Source organism: Orcinus orca, chromosome 2, assembly GCF_937001465.1.
Source record: "Orcinus orca chromosome 2, mOrcOrc1.1, whole genome shotgun sequence".
NCBI lineage: Eukaryota > Metazoa > Chordata > Mammalia > Artiodactyla > Delphinidae > Orcinus > Orcinus orca.
The window spans coordinates 164,197,683-164,212,285 of NC_064560.1; the positions used below are offsets into that span (position 1 = coordinate 164,197,683).

The following is a 14,603-nucleotide window of genomic DNA, read 5'->3' on the forward strand; positions in this document are numbered from 1 at the left end:
GAAGTCTCTCCTGTTTTAGTTTCTACTTTGGCTGCTTACAGGTTTTTCTGTTTCCGTCTCTGTGTTTACTCTTGGAACAACTGTGGCTCCTTCTCCCTTTCTAGACTCAACTTTATAACTGACTGTGAACCTAAAAGTTTTATAACCTGTCCAAGGAAAATCATCCAGGGGCTGAAGAGTGAATGCATAATCTTTGTGGCAACTGTTTACTTATTTGGGGGCTGCCATCATTCTTTTTGGTATAAAGTTTGCTGCGTTTTGACAAGTGCATACAGTCACATGACCACCAATGAAATCAAGACTTAGAACATTTCCACCACCCAAGAAAGTTCCATATGCCCCTTTGTAGTCAGCCCCTTCCATTACCTCCAGCCTGTGGCAATTATTAATCTGTTTTGCCATCTTCAGAATGTCATATAAACAGACTCGGATAGTTTGTGGCCTTTTGAGTTTGGCCTTTTTTCGCTAAGCATAATGCGTGTGAGATTCATTCATGCTGCTGCTTGTATAAATAGTTCATTTCTTTTTATTCCTGAGTAATAGTCTGTCAGACTCATGCACAGCAGTTAGTTTATCCATTCACAATTTGAAGAATTGCCTGGCTTTTGGATAAAATTATTGTCCTAAAAAAAATTATTCTTCCCCCTTGTGTTCTCCTCCTAATGACTTAACAGCTTTACAGCAGAGAGCAGAACCTGAGACAGGGGCTTGTAAGCAGGTGGTTTATTTTGGAAAGTGATCCAAGGGAACAGGAATGGGCGATAGGAGAACTGACACAGGAAAGGCTAGAGCCTTTAGTCACTTTACTCTTATTGGATCCTGGTTGCTGCAGTTGCCCATTTATGGTTATCGCTGGCCATGGAAGCACCAAGAGATGCTCCATTAAGTCCTGGATTATGGACATAGTTCTTTCAACCCCAGTGTATATTGGAAACCCTAGGTGGACAGTTACCTCTGTCAACATAGGAACTCCTTTCTTTGCATGCTGGTTCTTTGGTGGGGGAGTGAGGGGACTGCAAAATGACCCAGTAGAACCTGTATCCCATTCCCTGGTGGAAGTGTAGCTGCCTGCTTGAGAACTAGGACTTCAGTTCAACTGAATTTAGGTTTGAGGGGATGGAAAGCACAAATTCCATAACTGGGTCTCTTGGAGAGGGGCCAATCTACACATGTAGATTGGGTACACATGTACCCATGGATTCTAGTGATTGGGGACCCAGCTGCAACCTATGGCCCAAGTGACAGGGCAGCTTATGCCATAGCCTGGTCCTGCAACGCTGCCTCCTCAGCACTGGCGGCGTTCTGACGAATGGATCTGAGCAATAGTCACCAGTGTAGCATACACGGCCGCCAAAATCCCAGAAGGCCCATCCAGTGCCGCACCTCTTTCTTGGCAACAGAGGTGCAAGACTGAACAACTTGATCTTTACCTTATAGAAGTCCCCTGGCATGCCCCAGACTACTGGCCCCCCTGGGAGCTTAATTGATGCTGGGGTTCCTGAATTCTCATAGGCTTTATATCTCACTCTCTGGCATGTCTTACTGGGCATCCAGGTCCTCATTTATCATTTCAGTTAGCATGATATCATAAATGTAGTTGACCTCTGTGATATTCAGTAATGTCAAGATTGCAGGATGGCTGACTCTGTCTGAACGTAGAGCAGGAATGTTGGCAATGCTGGGACAGAATGTGGTAAATGTACAGTGCTACTGAGGAGAGCGCCAGAGGATTTGAAGAGGGAATGAGAGGCATCTGATTTTCTGTCTTTGGTTCTGAGTTTCAGGGCCAGTAGAACTCCACTTTCTAGATATTTTATTTATTATTGATAGGTTATGTATTTCTGAGTTCTGCATTTAGCTGTGGTTGAGAAAGACATGAGCAGTCCAGTAATTTGGGCTGCTTTCCCATTGGTGTAAGTGAGTGACAGGGTATTGAGGGCTTACTTTTTTGAGCATTGGATGTGAAAGAAAAGAGACCTGTAGAAAAAATGCCCAACCTCTTCTACTTCATGGATGCAGTTTGGTGGAGCTCATTCTAACTAACTTATGGGTATCTCAGTCAGGAGAAATAATTGCTTTAATAAAGCAACTGAAATTGGAAGGAGAAAGAAATTATGAAAATATTCAGTAGCATTTCCTTCAGCTCATAACAGCAATACATTTTTTTTTTTTTTTTTTTTTTTTTTTTTGCGGTATGCGGGCCTCTCACTGCTGTGACCTCTCCTGTTGTGGAGCACAGACTCTGGACATGCAGGCTCAGCGGCCATGGCTCACGGGCCTAGCTGCTCCGCGGCATGTGGGATCTTCCCGGACCGGGGCACGAACCCATGTCCCCTGCATCGGCAGGCGGACTCTCAACCACTGCGCCACCAGGAAAGCCCAGCAATACTTCTTTTTAATCACACATATACATGATCAGTAGCTGGGAACTATGGGATTGGGATAGTGGAGAGATAATACTCCCAGCTGTAGGAAGACAAATATTACCTTGAACTGGGATGTGGCTTTGGGAATCCTTTGAAGAGCCAGTATGTAAAAATTATGATTGCTGAGTCCTGAAGTGGTAAGAGTATATTTTACTTATTTTAGCTCCCTGTTTTTTTTTTTTTTTTTTTGCTTATTGAATTAGATTGAACGAGAAGCAATTATTTTAGATAATCTTCAAGAAGAGCTCCCTGAAATTTCCAAAACAAAAGAGGCAGCCACCACAGAGGAATTCTCGGAGCTGCTGGATTGTTTATGCCAATATGAAGAGAATGTGGAGAGGCAGCAGCTGTTACTGGCCCTACTTCTGCAGCGCATAAAAAATATCCAGAACACTCCTGAAGGTTTAAGACCTATGGGAACTGTTTCTGCATCTCAAGAGATTATGTCTATGCAAGAACGATGCCACAAGTAAGATTTATGAAAAACTATTAAGGAAATGTGCTTGACAAACTCAGGAAAAATTGAGAAAATATTGAATTTCTAGAATATAAAAATATTATAGAACAATGACAAATGATATGACAGAATCAAGTTGCGTCAACACTGATAGGTATAAAAATGATGGAAATTAATTTTTTTTTTTTTTTTTGGAAATTAATTTTTTTTATTGGAGTATAGTTGCTTTACAGTGTTGTGTTAGTTTCTACTGTACAGCAAAGTGAATCAACTTTACTTATACACATATCCTCTCTTTTTAGATTTCCTTCCCATTTAGGTCACCGCAGAGCATTAAGTAGAGTTCCCTGTGCTATACAGTAGGTTCTCATTAGTTATCTATTTTGGAAAATATTAATATTAACGATAATTAAAACAAGCACACATTTTCCTGGTGTTTCAAATTTTTTTTAATGTTTGCTGTTTTTCTAACTTAGTAATACATGTTCATTATAGGAAGTTTAGAGAATGTGGATAATTGTAAAGATTAATATAAAAACCACCTTTAATTTTACCACTCATCAACAATCACTGCCAATCACTCATCTTTCTTACTATGGCTGTACTTTTAAAAACATTGTGATCATAGTACTATACTGTTTTATATTCTGCTGAACCATTTATAAGCATATTTATTTTCCTATGCTATTAAATGTTCTTTAAAATATAACTATAATATTTCACCATGTGGATATGCTATAATGTATTTAACCAAGTCCCTAATATAGAACCTTTAAATTATATGTAATTTATTTTACTTTTATAAAAACACTGTAATGAATATTCTTACGCTAGAATCTCTTTGTGCATCTGTGATTACTTCATTGAGAAAGATGCCAAGAAGTATGATCATCAGGTCAAAGGATATATCACTAATATCTTTATAGCTAGAAATACTTACCGGATAGCTCTCAGGAAAGATTTTCCCTACTTAAACTCCTCCAATAATATGATGGCTGCATCCACAGTAAATGGGGTCAGCTTGGATAGAAAGGCTAATTCCATCATCTATGACTCCAAGGGCCCATGCATGACTTCATTCACACCTCTGAGTCATGTTCAATTGAACTCAAGGATTACAAGGAAAAAAATATGGCAATTGGAATATAAAGTGTGAAAAGAAGATATTTTGGGATGAAAGTTTTAGAGATTTTTTTTTCCTCTCTTTTTTTAAATTAATTTTTATTGGGGTGTAGTTGCTTTACAATGTTGTGTTAGTTTCTGCTGTACAGCAAAGTGAATCAGTTATACGTATACATATATCCCCCCTTTTTTGATGAAGTGATAGAATTTGATGTATCTTTGTATATATAGTATATAAACCATTGAAAACTGGTACTTTTCTCTCAGTAAAAAAAACCTTTTGTGAGCTATGCAGACATTATATTAATTGTTGAAATAAAACTATTACACAGAAAAGCAGGATAGAGGAACAATTTTATGCTGATGCTATATTTTAGGCTTTTCCAGAAGGCTCAAAAAAATAAGGAATTGATACAGAATGAAATCCAAGAAAGACATGCCTTTACAAAAGAAATAATTACTTTGAAGAATTCATTTCAGCAGACTACAACCTTTTTCCAAAATCTGGAATTACAAGACCACCCAGAAAAGGCAGAACAGCTTGCGGTAAGTGAGGAATGAACTAGTGAATGTGGCCGATACAGATCTGAAATCTTGAGTCCAAAGTTCCTGGAGCAGAGGTAACCCTGTGGCTAGTGTAGAGGGAATCTAGAAGAAGAAGAAAATGTGCGCAAAGGCCCTGTGGCATGGTGTGGGCAGAGCCACAGGAGATCAATATGGCTGGAGTACAGAGAGCAGAGTTGGGACTAGGTCAGGAGGTAGGCCAGCAGCCCTTTTCCAACCACATGTCAAGTGTGTTTGGTGTACAGGGGTCTCAGACCACACCTGAGTAGTATGTAGGACTGCTCACTTTATAGGATAGAATATCTAGTCTCTGAGAGGGATAGAAGTGTTTTTACTCACAGCACTTGCCACCAAATGTGTGAGGCTTTTTTTCCCCACACCAACCTATTCCCCAACTCTCCAGACACCAACTGGGACACGAGTTCAATTCTGACACTAACTGTAAAGAGTTAGCATCGACCCCCAGGTTAAGGGCTCAGTCCCACAAGTCTGCCCCCGCTTCAGATGCCACCCGTGCTTCCTTTTTTTTTTTTTTAACATTTTGAGAAATGCTTTATTCAAAAAGCTCATGTAAATGTTGTCCTTCATAACTTTAAAAAGATGTTCAAACAGAAAAGAGTTAACTTTAAAAAGCTATTGCATAGAAAATGACACAATACAAATAACAGATTTTACTTTGATATGTAAATATAAACTAGAATAATCTTGATTACAGAGAGACAAAATCATATGCCTCCATAGAAGAAAATTCTTTGGTTAAAAATAGTCAAATTGCTTTTCCATCATACTTTCTTTAAGACATGAAATCTAGTTTTTTAAGTATTTGGATTCCAAGTAAAGAACTTCACTTTTTTCTCTTTAAATAGAAACACCACCCATACTTTTGACTGACAGGCTATAAAGCAGCAGTTCCCACGACCCCATCCTCAGGTTTATAAATTTGCTAGGATGGCTCAGAAAACTAGGAAGGCACTTTACTGACTATTACTGGTTTATTATAAAGGATACAACTCAGAAACAGCCAAGTGGAAGACATGTATGGGGGAAGGATGTGGAGCTTCCATGCTCTCTCTGGGTGCGCCACTCTCCCTTGATGGACCTTGATGTGTCCATCAATCCAGAGCTCTCCAAACCTTGTTTAAGGGTTTTTATGGAGGTTCCATTAATAGGCGTGATTGATTGAGTCATTGACAGTTGGTGATTAACTCAGCCTCCAGCCCTTCTCCCCTCTGGAGGTCTGGAAGTGAGGTTGAAAGTTCTAGCCCTCTAATCACGCAGTTGGTTCCTCTGGCACCAGCCCCATCCTGAAGCTGTCACCCCCCAGCCCCACCACCAAGAATCTTCTCATTACCATAAACTCAGGTATGGTTGGAAAAGACTTGTTATAAATAACAAAAGACACTCCTTTCACCCCTATGCAGGAAATTCCAAGGGTTTTAGAAGCTGTGCGGGGAACCGGGATGAAGGCTAAATGTATTTATTATATCACACTATCTGTGCATAGGCTAGGGGTCATTTTCCGAACAATCTCTTCTCATTCCACTAGGTGGTAACAGGTAAAACTGACGTTTGGCAGTTTGTCCAAAAGTTGCATGCTGTTATTCACCAGAGCTTTTGGTATCAATGTTGCAAAAGGAAACTTACTCTCCCTCACAGAGGCAGTCTTCATGGGGAAGCCATCTAAGTGTAGCTCTGAATGAAGACCTGTAGTCAGGGCTAAGTCTAGATAAACGAGGAGCACTCTGTACCTCAAACCCTACCTTTCTCTGAATGGCACTATTCTTTAACTTTTCCTCTAGACTTGTTCTCTGCTGAGGGCTAAGAAAAGGAAAGCAGTGACACATCGGGGAGTCATTCAAAATTGTAATCATTCTTCAGTGTGGTGACTCAATCCATTAACACAGATAATGCTACTCAACAGCTACTGTAAAAACAAAAGAAAACCCAAAAAGCCACAGTAAAGTCAAGAAGTATTTTTCCACTTGATCTTTGGGACACTTTCCCAAACAAATGAGTTTCTCCTTTATAATTAGTGCAGGAGTACGTAGATCAGATTCTGTTTCTAGGCCACGACCAATAGACTATTTGTTCAGGTTTCTTTTATCTCCTAAAACCCCACATTCTTTGCAAGGAACTGGAACCCTCCCTTTTGAAAGAAGTTGAGCTGTGCTGGGCTGTCTAATTACATGAAAGCAGACACTTCTGCTTCAAGCACAGGGCTTTTAGTGGCCTTGAATCATTGTGATGATAATGTAGGAAGAAGCAGAAATGGCAACAAGTTAATAATAAAATAAAACTTCTTTGAAACTTTTTGCTGCTTGCAGCTTTTTAGATGGAGACTGCTACTGAGATATAACTAAATCCAAGAGGTACTTTAGAAGCAGGAGATGTTGTAATGTCTTTTCAGGACAATGGTTTGACACTATGGAGAGATATCAAGTTTAATTCTTACAAATTAGAAAGCATCATCTGACCAAACTGAGTATCTCTCATGCTTAATCAGCTTGTATCAATAGTGAGGTTTTGTCATGCAAAGCTCGCTCATTTAAATCATAAAGATGTGCTGGAAAGCTGCTTGCATTTTTAGAGTTAAACTTTTTCTCTGTCCTGTGAGCATTTGAAACTCTCTTGATTTTTTAGGAGCTTCAAAGCATTCTTAAGAAAGGGAAGCTAACTTTTGAGAATATTATGGAAAAACTGCGAATCAAGTATTCTGAAATGTACACCATAGTCCCTGCAGAGATTGAATCCCAGGTGGAAGAATGCAGAAAAGCTTTAGAAGACGTAGATGAGAAGGTAATAATAATGTTTGTATTCGTATTATTATTTATGGAGGTGAATGAATATAAAGAACAACATATCATTTAAGATCACATTTTCATTTGCCCTGATTTCAGCTATGTCTGTTTTTTTTTAATGTCTGTTTTTATAGAGTTTAGTTGAGTGATAATTTTGTGTATTGATACTGAGACAGAGTTGCTCTAAGTAAGTGACACAGGTAACAGAATTAGTCTATTAATTTTTGGTTGTGAAGATGCTTAGTTTTTCTTCTCTTGCATTTAAAAATAGAGTTATATATTGGCTTTTACTTGACTTTTTTTTTCTCCGGAAAATCACTTTAAAATTTTGGTCATGAATAATACTTTGCTTTTAACACTTTGAAATTGCAACCAAGAACAATAAGAACACACGTTTCATAACTTACTAGGAGTAGCACTTAACACACGGTGTCTTTCTAATAATGATGGTAACATAATTCTCACAAAGCATACCCAGGCAAATCTTTATACCTGAAAGTCCAGGTTGGAAGAAAGAATGGGAAATGGTTCATAGTACTTGGAGACATAGGAGTTTAGCAAGACAATTTTATTGCGTTATTTAAAGGCTGCCCAGATCCAACAGAACAAAATTCTGTTTGGTCCAGAAGAATACAGAAGGATTTTTGTATTGCTTTTTCAAGCCTAAAATACCTATAATTTAGTAAATGAAACATATTAATTGCACACAAAAAATCAGGTTCAAACTTGCGACAAATTTCTTTGGAAAATCTAACCCATGTAAAAAACATGTAAACTCCTAATATATATTATAACAAATCTTGTTGATTTGACATACAAGATAATCTATTATGAGGAACTTCGTCAAGAATCATGCACTATTGATTTTATTTTAAGAGAATACTAAATGTTTTGAGAGAAACTCAATTGGTTCTCCTGACTACTTCATGTGAAAATCCCTAACAAAGTGAGTTAATAATCAAAATCTACCTTTTAAATTTAGGGTTGAAAATTTCAACAGTAACTTTGATATCTGTGTATATTTGTAACCAATAAAAACTTACTTTTATTGCGTGATGTGACTGTAGGATCCAGGCAGCAGACACAATACCATTCTGTGCAGTTCAGTTGGCTGCATACTTTACCTAAATCATGATCTCTCCTAATATATAAAAATGATAGGCATTTCTGCCAGAAGAGTAACTGCCTAAAATATCAGAAAGCTTCATTTTGTGGTAATTTGTTATGTAGCAATAAAAAGCTAATACAGTGATTAAAAATAATAATAATAATACAGGATTATTTTTTTTTCTAAAAAATCTTGACTGTGGTATGGTCTGTGGAATAAAAACATTATATAAAAGTATCAACAGCCTGATGCTGTGAAAAGAGCCTGGGGGCCTTGGCGTCTGGTGGCTTGGGCTTCTTGGGGTGAATTCACCCACTACCTTGATGTATGACTTTAAGCAAGTCATACATGATGACTTTAGCCTGTGTTTCAATTTCTGTATCTGTAAAGTATCTGCATTGGAAGGTTTAGTCTCAATGGTTGTACAGATATAGTGGTTTTAAAAAGGTGAATTAAAAGGAGAATACAAAAGCATTAAGTATTTTTTGGTTATTCAGTGGCTGTTTGGAGAAAACCTTATCAACATAGCTTAAAAAAATAAGAACATGAACTAATCAGGCATTTGAAAAATGATACATTCAACATTCATTTATTATCTTTCCTAGTACAAGTTAATTTCTTCGGAAAATCGTTCTGATAAAAAAATTACACTGTTCAGCAGCTAGATTTCTAATTGCTGGGAAAACATACACTAGAAACATTCACACAGAGAAAAACTAAGATTTTCTGCCGCAAGAAATAGCCAGTTTTAGAAGGTTATTTCACCCAAATGAATATTAAGATGGGAATTACATCTTTTACGTCAAATTGAGAATGTTTGTTTTTATTGAAAACGTATCTGTGCAGAGGATTCTCTCATAAAACATAGAAACTGTATAATAAATAATTTTTCTCCCAGGAATTTTTTAATATCATTTGCTCCCTTGGGGTATGTTTCAGACAGTCCCCTCAGTAGTTTTGCCCAACACAGCACATATCTGTAGTACATACTGTGGATTACATTGAACAGATTTCTGTTGGTCAGTTTTCTTTTCTTTTTTTTTTTTCCGGTTGGATTTGAACGGTCAGGTCAGCAGAGCTGCCTTTTCCTAGTCTACTAATCTACCCTCTCATTAACGCATTAGTCAGTATGGTTTGGAATTTCCCCCCTATCCCTTAAAAGATTTGTACGAGTAAAATCTCAAAACACTGTGACTACCCCTTTTATCATTTGAACCTCTGAATAGAGTGCGGAAAGCATCTCCATTGTGTCATTCTTCCTTTGAAACAGATCAGCAATGAAGTCTTGAAAAGCTCACCATCATATTCAATGAGTAGAAAAATAGACGAAATTAACAACGGGCTTCGGAATGTCGAAAAGATGTTGCAGCAGAAGAGCAAAAATATTGAGAAAGCTCAAGAAATTCAAAAGGTAACATCCTCCCTTAACTTCCTTCAGCATTTGGTATGTTCCCTGTCATCAGTCATCACAGGGATCCTAACCCTGATTTACGGGGCCCTCCTCACTGAGCGTGTCACCTGCAGAGGCTTGGTGGAGAAGGTTGCTAAGAATTGTTCTCAGTTTTTCCATGGTGGTAATATGCCCAAACTCCTGAGAGCCTATGATTGGGAACCAGCCTTTTCACTAGGGAAGGATCTTGTCTTGGGAAGACAGATATATAAAAACATTTCAGTAAGATATAAATGGTATTAACAGCTTTTCTTTAGACTGCCAGGGGGAAACAGAGGAAAGTAGAAATTCCAAATTTATTTCACTTGTAAAATGTCTTAGGTAGAACTGTACATAAACATAATATTCTACCTCTTAATTTCCAAGCAAACTCCTGCATGTAGAAAACATTCTACTTTATATTTTAAGGAAATATTCTAATATGAATGGAGACTTTTAAAAATAGGGCTAAGAGAAGAGATCTTAAAAGTTCTCATCACAGGGAAAAAAAATTTTGTAACTATGTATGGTGAAGGATTTTTAACTAGACTTATTGTGGTGATCACTTTATGGTAGAAACAAATATTGAACAATTGTGGGACTTCCCTGGTGGTGCAGTGGCTAAGAATCCGCCTGCCAATGCAGGGGCCATGGGTTCGAGCCCTGGTCTGGAAAGATCCCACATGCCGCGGAGCAACTAAACCCATGAGCCACAACTACTGAGCTTGCGCTCTAGAGCCTGCGAGCCACAACTACTGAGCACACATGCCACAACTACTGAAGCCCGCGTGCCTGGAGCCCATGCTCCACAACAGGGGAAGCCACCGCAATGAGAAGCCCACGCACCGCAAGGAATAGTGGCCCCCACTCACTGCAACTAGAGAGAGCCTGTGCGCAGCAACGAAGACCCAACACAGCCAAAAATAAATAAATAAATTTATTTTTAAAAAAAAGAACAATTGTGTTGTACACCTGAAACTAAAAATGTTATATGTCAGTTATACTGCAATTTTTAAAGAAGTTATCCTCAGAGAAGTCTCACTTATCACCCCCTTTCCCTCTGTTCCCTTCCTCCCTGCAGTTAAGTCTCTCCTTTGGTTTCTAATTTAACTTGACTGTGTTTCTTTTGGTAAAAATAAACAAATAATTCTAAATATTAAAAGAAATAATTGTACCTATTGTATATGTCCTTCTTTCATTGAGAAGACATTAGACTGTATACTCTCTTAAAATAAGGTGAACAAGCTTTGCTCACAAACAATCATACCTGCCTTTGACTTTGCAGCCCCCTCTAAACCAAACAAATGTGATGTCAAAGGATTAAAAAGATTAAATTAAATTGAAAAATAAAAATAGGTCAGACTATGGCTCCTCATTGGACAAAATCTTGGGCTCTCAATAAGCACTCTAACTAGTCAGATTTTCCCATTTCTAGAAATTATGTTCTTACACAGATATTAAGTAATAATTGAATGTTGCCTTTGAGATTTCCTCTGCCCAGACAAGTGCAGGTTTGAATCCAGCCTATTGGTTTCTTGCACTAAAAGCAGTTGCTACTGATACATGTGGCTAGAATTTTCTGCCAGTGCATCAGTCTGAGTCAGAGCAGATATTTTCTTTTTATCAGTTTTATTTTTGCATTTAATAAGAATTGTCTTCTAGATTAAGTAGATATATATACTGGTCTAAATAGGTTAGGTATTTACCCAAGCCCTTTTAAATGTAATGTTACCTCATCACTCTTGAAAGATTAGGATTACGTTGACCTTGTTTGGTGTCATTCATCTCTGGAAGTGTCCAGGACTTTCTGCCCCCTTACAGCTAATTTGTACTGAAATGAATACAGTAAGAGTTAAGTGACCTCAGAAAAAGTGTTTTTCAGTTCAGGTGGTTTCTGGGCATAATTGAAAAACTTTGCCTGGGATGTTGTCTCTGTCATGTTGTTTTGGTAGCATTTACAAGTACAGATACTGTGTGAAAACTTAGAACTCAACACATCTTCAATCCAAATGGACTTACCCTTTTCTTCCCCAGACAATGTGGAATGAGCTAGATCTCTGGCACTCCAAGCTAAATGAGCTGGATTCTGAAGTTCAGGACATTGTTGAACAGGACCCAGGACAAGCTCAAGAATGGATGGATAACTTGATGATTCCTTTCCAGCAGTATCAGCAAGTATCACAGAGGGCAGAATATAGAACCTCACAGTTTAACAAGGTATGGCTGTAACACGCGATAGCTACACGGAGCATGTGGTAGTAGTGAGATGGGTTTAAAACGAAACAAAAATACATATTCAGAGGCAGCCAGTTTCCCTTGAATTGCCAGTTTTAGGACCTGAAGCTAGAGCTACACCATAGGTTCGAGCGGGCATTGAGGGGACTGCTGGCACAGGCAGAAGCAAGAATCCCAAAGTCAGACCACAGTAGTAGGAGTCAGGGTGAGAATTGGGCTTCTCAACAGGTAAGGGAATTTCAGGCAGGCAACCTCAAGAGTCCCAGGAGGGAGCCAGAGAAAGAACCTCATTTGGGAACAAAACACCCCTGCCCTCCCTTCCAAGTAGGGGTCACGGTGAGTGAGCTGTGCATGTGATCTAGCAGCAGCAAGGCAGGAACCTACTCTCAGAGGGACTGGTATATATAGGACAAGGCCCGGTACAGGAGGACCAAATGTAAGTCCAGTTTTCAAAGTGGAACATAAAACGGAAACCAGACTAGTTGCAAAGCTAACTTGGAACCCTTGCTGAGGCCCATAGCGTTGGGGTAGAACTCCTTAAATCCTTCCCACCTGTGGTCAGGATTCGTTTTACAGGTTGAAGGATCAAAACCTGGAGGGGGTGGGCAAGTGGCCCAGCTGTGGGGTGTGGAGCCCTGTGAGGCCTGACACCACTGACTAACAGCAACCAGTTCTTAAGAATCATTCCACTGAAAGAGGAACCATCAGACTGAGTTTGGTACTGCCTATCTTTCACAGGCCACAATTAAGCTGGAGGAGTATCATGATCTTTTGAAGAGTACTGAGGCTTGGATAGAAAATACCAGTCGTTTGCTGGCCGATCCTGCAGACTATGACTCTTCAAAGACGCTGAGTCACCACGCTAGCACCCTTCAGGTGAGTGTTCTTTCAGCGTTTCCTGGGTGTCATAGAATCTACGTAATGATTAGTGGCTTAGCTGATTGTCACAATGCTTTTTTCCCCCCTTCTTTCCTGAAAAAACAGCCTTATCTTCAAGCATGCCAAATGGCAGAAGGAAGCTTGGAAGAGTGGCAGGCTCTAGATAGGGATTTTGGAGACCAGGATCTAGTTCTTTCTGTCCTGATAACTAATTCTTGAAACTAATATCTTTCAGGATAATTTACTGTGTCCTCCATGGGCCACAGTTTCCCCGATCTCTGAAGTAAGAATGTTGCACTGAATGGTGGTGATGGTTTTGGTTGTAGAATTCCAAGATGGTTCCCAATAGTCCTGTTCCCAGGTGTACACGACCTGTATAATCCCCTTCCCTTGAGTGTGGGCAGGAATATGAGTAAGTGATGAGATGGTCACTCCCTTGATTAGGTTACATCGTATAGCAAAGGATATGGGATAGTCACTCCCATGAATACATGACTGATCATGGATGTATAATTATAAGACTCCCTGGTAGCAGACTAGAGTGAGATTCTCCTGCTGGATTGAATAAGTAAGCTGCCGTACTATGAGAGGGCCATGGAGCCAAGACCCTAGGGTGGCCTCCAAAAGCCGAGAGACCCACAGTCAACAGCCAGCAAGAAAACTGGGATCTCAGTCCTACAACTAAATTCCACCAACAACCAGAATGAACTCGGAAGACAAATCCACGCTCCAGATGGCACCTTGATTGCAGCCTTGTGACATCCTGAGCTGAGGACCCACCTAAGCCATGCCTGGACTCCTGAGCCATGGAAACTATGAGATAATAAGTTTGTTTTATCTTAAGCTGCTAAGTTTGTGGTAATTAGTTACACAGCATTAGAAAACTAATCTGTCATTCCTTCTGGTTCTAGCATGCCATGATTCCAAATTTCCTGTCCTTCCTGTTGCTCCACAGGTGCCCTGTGTCACCATGCTAACCTATAAAGGCAAGACAAATGAAAGCCTTTTCCTACTCAGGGCCGTGACTACAAGAGATCTTCCGGATGCCGAATGTTGGCTTAAATTTTATTGTGAAGGCATATTTCCCTTCTCTCATACTATTCAGCCATGAGAAAGAATCTCTTAGGAAAAGGTTTATTGTATAACAATTTTATTTATTTATTCATTTGCTTATTTATTTATTTTGGGGGCTGCGTTGGGTCTTCGTTGCTACCTGCGGGCTTTCTCCAGTTGCAGCAAGCTGGAGCTACTCTTGGTTGCGGTGCGCGGGCTTCTTATTGCGGTGGCTTCTCTTGTTGCGGAGCACGGGCTCTAGGCGCTCAGGCTTCAGTAGTTGCAGCACGCGGGCCCTAGAGTGCACAGGCTTCAGTAATTGTGGCTCGTGGGCTCAGTAGTTGTGGCACATGGGCTTAGTTGCTCTGCGGCATATGAGATCTTCCCCGACCAGGGATCGAACCCGCGTCCCCTGCATTGGCAGGCAGATTCTTAACCACTGCACCACCAGGGAAATCCCCTATAACAATTTTTAGAGTAATCAGACCTCAAAACCGATCCAACTCTTTTTTTTTTATATCTTTAAAGTAGC

The 14,603-nt window shown here is 39.5% G+C and overlaps 1 protein-coding gene across 6 annotated transcripts in view; it reads left to right on the forward strand.

Moving 5' to 3' along the window:
- Positions 1-14,603, forward strand: part of SYNE2 (spectrin repeat containing nuclear envelope protein 2) — a 330,191-nt gene that overhangs the window by 188,628 nt on the left and 126,960 nt on the right. For all 6 annotated transcript variants that reach the window (XM_049706356.1, XM_049706357.1, XM_049706358.1 and 3 more), the window contains 6 exons: positions 2,630-2,895; positions 4,383-4,551; positions 7,210-7,365; positions 9,746-9,886; positions 11,939-12,121; positions 12,878-13,015. In XM_049706356.1, coding sequence (XP_049562313.1) covers positions 2,630-2,895; positions 4,383-4,551; positions 7,210-7,365; positions 9,746-9,886; positions 11,939-12,121; positions 12,878-13,015 — 1,053 coding nt within the window. The remainder of the gene's footprint in view (positions 1-2,629; positions 2,896-4,382; positions 4,552-7,209; positions 7,366-9,745; positions 9,887-11,938; positions 12,122-12,877; positions 13,016-14,603) is intronic.